The following is a 10,434-nucleotide window of genomic DNA, read 5'->3' on the forward strand; positions in this document are numbered from 1 at the left end:
TTAGTGTAGTGTAAATGTTAATGATAATGATGATGGTGATAGTAGTAATGACAAAGACAATAATAATGATAATAATGCGAATAATAATAATAATAATATTAGCAACAACAATAATGATAATAAAGTTATAATAGGATCCTCATAAATATGTAATATAATGCGCTATAATGTGTTATCATTCCATTTTTCACTAAAATTAAAAGACTTTAAGTCCGCAGTAACATGGAATATAATGCTTTGGAAATTATATATATATTGATATTGGACCAAATATAATGCTTATTTTAATACATACTTTTATTATTAAAGTTGCCTAATTAGTCTAATGTGTTTTCTTCATGCTTACCTTATTATACGATTCAATTTAATGATAAGAGGCACTTACTCTAATTTCTAAAAAAAAAAAAAAATCAACATTCGTTTAAATATAAAATATAATAGCAGTTGTAGTAATGACTAATAGTAACAACAATTATAAGAACTTTCGACATATATATTTTTTTTCTTCTAAATCTAACCAAACAGACATCTGTAAATTGATTTAAAGTAAATAAGTCCACTCAGAAAAAAATGAAAACTTTAAATGCAGAAACTATATATATATATATATATATATATATATATATATATATATATATATATATATATATATGAAAAGAGAAAACAGCCACAGTAGAAAATGAAACTAAACCGTAACGTTTCGAACTCTTCACGAGTTCCTCTTCAGACGAATAAAACCGAAATGGATACAAGGAGATAATTTTGGCAAGTATATATAGTGATAGAGAGACAGGACGAACAAGAGCTGAATCAGGTCACAGGAGGATCAAGGTCGAAGAGTCTGGGGAAGGCTTTGCTAACTAACGAGGAGGTAAGATCATCCAGGCCCCATTGACCAGCACTCAAGTTGAAATTAGGCATTTTTCTAATTAAAAGAGATTCTAACATTTTTCTTTCGTACGAATTGGCTGATTTATGAATTAATTTAGCGCTTTTCCAGTTAAGCCGGTGACCTTCATCACGTAAATGAACACAAAATAAACACAAAATGACAGTCTTTCCTTTATTTACACAAGTTATTTACCCGTACACTTTTCTATAGGCACAATACAGGGCCAGGACCACAATCATCTCTTCCGCAGCCGCAGGGTACGACTTCCTTCCCAGCGCCTCCACATCCTGCGCCAGCTGGGACAGTGTCTCGCCACGCTCACGAGTCCACTTCTTCAAGTGGGCCCGATATACCTCGGCCTGGTGGTGGTGCCCGAAACGGCGTTTCAAAGCCTCTGCCACGCTGGTGTAAGAGGCATGTTGGGATGGCGGCAGATGCCCCAGCACTTCCACCGCGGGGCCCCTTAGCGCTGTTACCAGCTGCAGGGCCTTCTCTTCCTGGCTCCAGCCCTGGGCAGATGCCAGCATTTCAAATTGGGCGACATATGCCTCCCAGGCCACCTTCCCGTCGTACTCAGCTGGCTTACGCCTCACAGAATGTCTGGAGGCCGAGGGGCTGCAGGGTGGAGAACGCGTGCCGTGAACTAACACGCCCGGGGGGGAGGAAGGGGGTGAGGGAGGCAACGAGGCGGGTTGACCGGGTCCGAGTTTGCCGCCACCTATACCCAAGGGAGCGGTTCCGATGGGTCCCCAGCCTTCTGCAGCGACCACTGGCTCCGACACGACGCTGCGAGGCCCGGGGGTTTCCTGCCACGGACTGGGGTCCGTGGCAGGAAAACCCCGGGCCTCGCAGTGGCAGACCCCAGTAAATCTGACACTCTTGCATCTGTTGCCAGAACCTCGTCTGCCTTCTCTGCTTGCAACGTTACTACCTCGTGACGCCGTCTTTCCTCCTTCACTTCCTCCCTCTGGCCCTGAACCTCGCCCTTCAGAGTCTGCACCTCCTCCATCAGTTCACTCTTCATGCTGTTGCAGGCCTTGTCGGTGTACTGCTGAGTTTCCATCTTCACAGATGCAAGATTGCTCTGTAGCATCTCAACAAGTTGGCAGAACTGTTCCTCTGCCTTCCTTGCCTGCATCTCGACGAGATGGTGCGCCTGCTCGCGTGCCCTCTGTGCCTGCTCTTCTGCCCTTTGTGCCATTTCCTCCCTCATACCGGCCAGCATGGCAGTGATCAGGTCCATCTGGCTCGGCTTCATCTCACTCGTGCCTGCCACCTCATAGCCTCCTCTCCCTCATGGCTACCGCCATCTTTGGACGACATGATAAATCGGCGCGTCTCACTGATCAAATATTACAAATCCCACTCCTGACACCATTTGTTACGCCGACCGCCTCGTCTCTCTGCCACCAACACAAAGCAGGCTAGGCAGACGGCGTGCTATCCACAGGTTCGTGAACACTGAACAGCTCCAAGAGGCACCGAGCACCACAGCGTCCCAGAACACCACGAGGGGAAAGCCAAGTGGCGAGGCAGGGCACGAAATAAACACAAAATGACAGTCCTTTATTTACACAAGTTATTTACCCGTACACTTTTCTATAGGCACAATACAGGGGGAAACCAGCATGTCACACTGCACGATACAGCTTATAACAGGGCAACACAAAGTTTATCAGGTCACAAGGGCACACACGAGGTCTTCACAGGAGCAGCACCCAACTGCGTCTCTTGGCTTGTTCCTCCGCTCCTCCGCTCACAGCCAGCTGCGTCATGTTTGCCCAGGTCCCTTCATGTTAACACATGCCCAGGTCATCCTTTTCATGTTAACACACGTTTCGCACAGAGACAAAGACCCACTGGCGTAGAAATATATATACATATATATATATATATATATATATATATATATATATATATATATATATATATATATATATATACGTTATTATTTACAAGGCAAATATGTGAGGCTTAGCTCGACAATTTCCATTTTGAATTTTCCTCAAGACAACGGTGTTACCTTTATTAAAGTAACTTGTAGCTATAGGCTATTTACACTAATTTATGAACTTTGAAACCTTAGCAGTTTCTAGCACATAATAGGAGGCAGAATTGCAGCTCAGATGTTTGTTCTAAATTTTCTCGTGATATCGAGAAGTGAAAAAAAATGTGATTTCCCATATCAAACTAGGCCTACCGAAATTTATATGGAATGTTTACTATAATCTCTCTCTCTCTCTCTCTCTCTCTCTCTCTCTCTCTCTCTCTCTCTTTAATTATTGTTGTAATGATGATTATTATTTTTATTATTATTATTATTGTTGTTGTTGTTGTTGTTGTTATTGTTGTTGTTTTGTTGTTATTATATTATTATTATTATTATTATTATTATTATCATTATTATTATTATTATTATTATTAGTGGTAGTAGTAGTAGTAGTAGTAGTATCATCATCATCACCATCATCATTGTCAGTACTATTACTACTATTATCCTTATTATCATCATTATTGTCATTATCAATAATATTATAAATATTATTATTACTATTAGTAATAATAACAAAAATATTATTATTGTCATCATCATCAACATCAATATTAACACTGCCATTATGATCTTTATCATTATAATTGTAGTGATAATGATAATGATGATAATAATGACAATCTTCATAACATTAGAAGTAGTAGTAGTAATAGTAATAATTATTATAATTATTATTATCATTATTGTTATTATTGTTGTTGCTATTACTACTATAACTATTATCCTTATTATTATTATCATCATCATCATTATTATTATAATCATAATAATGTTAATGATTATTATTACTGTCGTTATTATTATAATTTTATTACAATCATTTTTATTACTGTTCTTATTAGTGCTGCTGTTGTTGTTAACATTGTTACTATCATCATCATCAATTATCATCAACATCATCATCGTCATTATCATTATCATCATTTATTATTTTCATTGCTATCTTTTCATATTGTTATCACCGTTATCCTTTCATTACTTATTATCTTTATTATCACTCATTATCAAATGCGGATGTTCGTTTTAACTTATATCTGTAGAATAAACTAAAACATATTACATATTAATGGTGAAAATACAGATATAATTATGAGGTCCGTGTCAAAACTACAAAAACTTATATTTTTCGCCGTCTTCGGACATCGTGAATTATTGTTCGAACTTGTGTCATTGGATTCGTTGTATACATGCTTATTAATGCAAAATTGAATTTAAAAAAGTAAAGACAATAAGAGTTATAATGACACAACATTTTAATAGTACCATAGAGTATATCAAATATATAAAAAATGTAGTTTTAGTGTGTAAAATGAAGATAAATGTCGCTCTGAAACGCGAAGAAATATACCGCTTGATCAAAAAAAAAAAAAAAAAAAAAAAAAAAAAAAAAAAAAAATATATATATATATATATATATATATATATATATATATATATATATATATATATATATATATATATATATATATATATATATATTGCTACGCCAGTGGGTCTTTGCCTCTGTGCGAAACGTGTATTAACATGAAAAGGATAACCTGGGCATGTGTTAACATGAAGGGACCTGGGCAAACATGACGCAGCTGGCTGTGAGCGGAGGAGCGGAGGAACAAGCCGAGAGACGCGGTTGGGTGCTGCTCCTGTGAAGACCTCGTGTGTGCCTTTGTGACCTGATAAACTTTGTGTTGCCCTGTTATAAGCTGTATCGTGCAGTGTGACATGCTGGTTTCCCCCCTGTATTGTGCCTATAGAAAAGTGTACGGGTAAATAACTTGTGTAAATAAAGGAAAGACTGTCATTTTGTGTTTACTTCGTGCCCTGCCTCGCGACTTGGCGTTTCCTCTCCTGGTGTTCTGGGACGCTGTGGTGTTCGGTGCCTCTTGGAGCTGTTCAGTGTTCACGACCCTGTATATAACACGCCGTCTGCCTAGCCTGCCTTGTGTTGGTGGCAGAGAGACGAGGCGGCCGGCGTAACAATATATATATATATATATATATATATATATATATATATATATATATATATATATATATATATATATGACTAAATATGTAATTTATGGAAAAAGTACGAAACAAGAATCGCTCTCTTACATATAAATTAGGTTAACTTTTAAATTACATATTTGTTAGCAAATAGGTTATATTTATTACATTTCACATTATATTTTACTGAAATTCTTAAAGTGTATTTTGAAAATCATTTTCATAATATTCTAATTATATTAGTGATAATCTAAGTCAATATGAGAGAGAGACAGACAGACAGACGGAGAGAATGAGAATGAGAATCACACATATCATATGATAATAATTGTATAGGTAAGCATTTTATTATCAAAGATATAATATATATATATATATATATATATATATATATATATATATATATAATATATATATATATATATATAATATATATATATATATATATATATATAATATATATATATATATACACACAATTCTCTTTTCCTCGTTCGCAACATTTCTCTCTTAATTCAACAGCATCCACATAACACTTTGTAATGACTGATTTATTGGTAATATAAATGAGTCATTTTTTCGCCCACGTTGAAGGACAGTATGCAAGTGTTTCTAATAATTAAGATTAATAATTTAAGACTACCTTCAGGAGTTTCGTTGGTAAATCAATTTGAGTTACTTAAAGTATAACATGAAAAAATATGTAATCTACAAGGAAGATTTGGGAGCATTCAATAGCAGTATATAAATAGATATTAGGGAGAGGGGGGGGGTAAGGCTAAAACTGATTCAGGCGTCGTATTGCAAATGCACTAAAACGTTTCCTCATTATCCTTATCATTTATTTTACTTATTAACTTATATTTGTATTGGGTTCCTCTACTCAATGAAAATTTAGCTTAGTATGTCATAACAAATTATTTTAATTATGATGTTACTCTATATGTTAAAAGCGACTGCGGACTGGAAGTTACCGTAAAAAATATTATGTGGAGAGAGAGAGAGACAGACAGACGGAGAGAATGAGAATGAGAATCACACATATCATATGATAATAATTGTATAGGTAAGCATTTTATTATTAAAGATATAGAATATATATATATATATATATATATATATATATATTATATATATATATATATATATATATATATATATATATATATATATATATATAATATATATATATCTACACACACACACACACACATACACACACACACACACACACACACACACACACACACACACATATATATATATATATATATATATATATATATATATATATATATATATATATATATTTTTTTTTTTTTTTTTTTTTTTTTTTTTTTTTTTTTTTTTTTCTTTTTTTTTTTTTTTTTTTTCAACAGCCATTCATTCCACTGCAGGACATATGCCTCTCTCAATTCACTACTGAGAGGTTATATATGGCAGTGCCATCCTTGCCTGATTGGATGCCCTTCCTATTCAACCGCGGTTTGTGCCACGGCGGTGACTTCCCCTACGACAGTTGCGTTTTGACTTATCAAGGCGATATGTCGTTTTTCTAGGAGGGCAATCGAGGTGAAGTTCCTTGCCCAAGGGGACAACGCGCCGGCCGGTGACTCGAACCCTCGAACTCAGATTGCCGCCGTGACAATCTTGAGTCCGATGCTCTAACCGCCCGGCCACCACGGCCTCATATATATATATATATATATATATATATATATATATATATATATATATATATATATATATACTATTCTCTTTTCCTCGTTCGCAACATTTCTCTCTTAATTCAACAGCATCCACATAACACTTTCTAATGACTGATTTATTGGTAATATAAATGAGTCATTTTTTCGCCCACGTTGAAGGACAGTATGCAAGTGTTTCTAATAATTAAGATTAATAATTTAAGACTACCTTCAGGAGTTTCGTTGGTAAATCAATTTGAGTTACTTAAAGTATAACATGAAAAAAAATATGTAATCTACAAGGAAGATTTGGGAACATTCAATAGCAGTATATAAATAGATACTAGGGAGGGGGGGCGTAAGGTTAAAACTGATACACTTTCATTTAGGCGTCGTATTGCAAATGCACTAAAACGTTTCCTCATTGTCCTTATCATTTATTTTACTTATTAACTTATATTTGTATTGGGTTCCTGTGCTCAAAGAAAAATTAGCTTGGTACTCCAAAAATAAAATATCTTAAATATGATGTTACGATATGTTAAAAGTATGATGTTACGATATATGTTAAAAGCGACTGCGGATTGGAAGTTACCGTAAAAATATGTGGTTTTAGCAGAAGCATCAAAAACCTTTGATAAAGTCATCTCTTATGGTGTGATCATGCATTGTCTCTTATTATCTCTATCCCCTAATATATTACAAACATTTATATTTAAAGAAATATCTCAATTATCGACGCTCATAGCCCTAAGGTACTAAAAATTTAAAGGAATAGAAGACGAAATAGCGATGGTGACGATTTCCTGTCATTTTTTACTACAATGAAATGTTTGGTTCTTTATTGTAGTGTAAATCAAAAGAGCTAGATTCTGATTAGATAAAAGAAAGAAAAAAATGATATATTTACCCAAATCTTACAACTTTGAAAAACTGTATGGTATAAGCAGATTACCTCCACTTACGTCGTTATTTACTCGAAAATGAACACAAATAAAGTAATGTTGATAATGATAATAGCAAAAATAATGGTAATAATTATGAAAGTAATGATATTATTATTAATAATGATGATGACGATGATGGTGATTATTATTAATTTCATTACCATTATTATTATTATGATAATGATCGTAATAATAATGATAATATTTACAATAATAATAGTAATAGTAATAGTAATGATGATGATAACGATGATGATGATGATGATGATGATGGTGATGATGATGATGATGATAATGATGATAATGATGATGATAACGATAATAATAAATAGCGGGACCCGTAAAAATTCCACGGAACAAATAAATAAATAAGATAAATAAGAAACATCCTTCTCTCCCTCGATTAGCCTCTTCCTTCTTCCCCTCTCACTCTCACTCTCCATTTCCCTTTCCCTCGACCTTCACTTTTCCCATTTTGCCCCCCCCCCCATCTCACTCCTAAATCTTGCTTAAATTCACTCCCTCCTCTCACTTTCAGCCTTGCGTTTGCTCCCTCCCCACTCCCCTCCTTTTTCTCCTTAAATTCTCTCTCCACCTCTTTCATTCTCTTATTCCCTTCCCTATTTATTTTTTTCTGAGCCTCCTCTCCCTTCTCTCTTCCTCTCTCTTCTTCTCCGTCTTTCAGTCCATTTCGTTACCCCTTCCCCATCTCCCTTTTCGTCTTTCAGTGTTTTCTATCTCCCTTTTCCTCTTTAAGCCTCTTTCATCTCCCTTTCTCCTCTTTCTTCTCTCTCTTCCTTTCCTCTTCCTCTCCTAAATAACCTGACGGTATTTACTTCAGTGAATCATAACAACAACAACAACAATAATAATAATAGTGATAATAATAACAATACTACTAATAATGATACTACTACTACCACTACTATTACTACTACTACTAGTACTACTACTACTACTAATAATAATAATAATAATTTTAAAAATAATAATAATAGTGATAGTAATACGCGTCCATTCGTGCGTGCGTGCGTGTGCGTGTGCGTGTGTCATTCTTTAATATTCCATTTTACACCAATGTGAAATGACTTCTATTCCGAAATATAACTCATGGACCTCTATTTTTCAATGAGAAGACTCCCATGTCATGTATTGCGACTACAAGATTTAAATATTAATGCAACGGGCGGTATAACAAAATATCGTTATAATTTAGGTAATATTAGTTATAATAACACTAACAATTAATAAAGTAACTATAATAACAGCAACAATACTGATAATGATGACAATATTTCTGATATTGAAAATAACGATAATAATAAGCATAATAATAGAAATAATAATGATGATATTAATAATAATAGTGATAACGATAGTAATAATAATAATGATAACAGCAATACCAAGAATAATAAAAGTAGTAATGATAATAATGACAATAATAATAATGATAACAACAATAATAGTGATAATAATAATGACAATAATAATAATAATGATAATAATAATAATAATAATAATAATAATAATAATAATAATAACAATAATAATAACAATAAAAATTACAATAACAACAATATCAATCATAATAATACTTACTATTATTATTGTTAGCCTTATTATCATTACCATTATTATTACTATTACTGCTATCATTATCAGTAACATTATCGTAATAATAATAATAATGATAGATAATAATAATAATAATAATGATAGAAAATAATAATAATAATAATGATAGATAATAATAATAATAATTATTATTATTATTATTATTATTATTATTATTATTATTATTATTATCTTTATTGTTATTAGTATTATTATTATTGTTATCATTAGTATTATTATCATTATCAGTATTATCGTTATTATTATTATTATTATTATTATTATTATTATTATTATTATTACATTATTATAAAATAATGATGATGATGTGATGATGATGATGGTGATGATGGTGATGTTGATGATGATGATGATGATGATGATGATGATGATGATGATGATGACGATGATGATGGTGATGGTGATGGTGATGATGATGGTGATGGTGATGGTGCTGATGACGATAAGATAATAATAGTTTTATAATAATGACAATAGTTATAATAATAATGATAATAATTATAACAATAATGGTAATAAAGTCAACTTCTGACAATTTTATAAACAGCATGAGTCTGTTCCATCACCCAAGAACAACCTAAGCCCAGTTATTTGTCTTATTGCTAGTGAGTAATCAGCTTGATGAGGTAGGTAGGCACTTGCATGGTGATTCGTTCATATTGCTCATTTTGCCATATTTAACATTTTTTCGTGTATTTGTTTCGTCTTTGTACTAAAAATTCTTTTTAAATATGTATGTATAAGTATGATATCACAAGGTGGACTTGATACTCACTCGTGTCTTCATCTCACCGAGGACCACACAGCATGCTGTTAAGGTCGGGATAACTCTGTGCTCTTTCTCGCTGACATGGTTTTTCAACATCTTTCGTGCGCATGCGTGGTGTCCCTCTATGATAGTACTCATGAGTTTCTCTCAACAAAAAATATCAAGTATCTAGGATCTTGTTTGTCTTAGCGGATCGAGCTGGTAGGTTTATCTTCCGTCAAGTGGAATCAAGTCTTGTTTGTTGGTGGTCTGTTGAGGCCTTTGCCATGGCTTTTGTATAGATTCATATCCTTTCTATCGAACTTAATCACATATAAATACGTACCACTTCATTAAAGGGGAAAGCGCCATGTCTGTATTAAGCCAATCCCACGACCATAAAGTACATAAAAAAGCCCATTAACCCATACATTAACACACAAACACCCAGCTGTGTGTATCAGACCCGGCCACATATAGGC

At 33.6% G+C, this 10,434-nt stretch overlaps 1 protein-coding gene across 1 annotated transcript in view; it reads right to left on the minus strand.

The window, feature by feature from the left end:
* The window catches only part of LOC119580476 (extensin-like), a 17,025-nt gene extending 7,002 nt beyond the window's left edge, over positions 1-10,023 (minus strand). Inside the window, exon 1 of the mRNA XM_037928627.1 lies at positions 9,980-10,023. Coding sequence (XP_037784555.1) covers positions 9,980-9,991 — 12 coding nt within the window. The 5' untranslated portion in view covers positions 9,992-10,023. The remainder of the gene's footprint in view (positions 1-9,979) is intronic.
* Between the last annotated feature and the right edge of the window lie 411 nt (positions 10,024-10,434).

This window comes from Penaeus monodon, chromosome 13 (assembly GCF_015228065.2).
Source record: "Penaeus monodon isolate SGIC_2016 chromosome 13, NSTDA_Pmon_1, whole genome shotgun sequence".
In the NCBI taxonomy this organism is placed as follows: Eukaryota; Metazoa; Arthropoda; class Malacostraca; order Decapoda; family Penaeidae; genus Penaeus; species Penaeus monodon.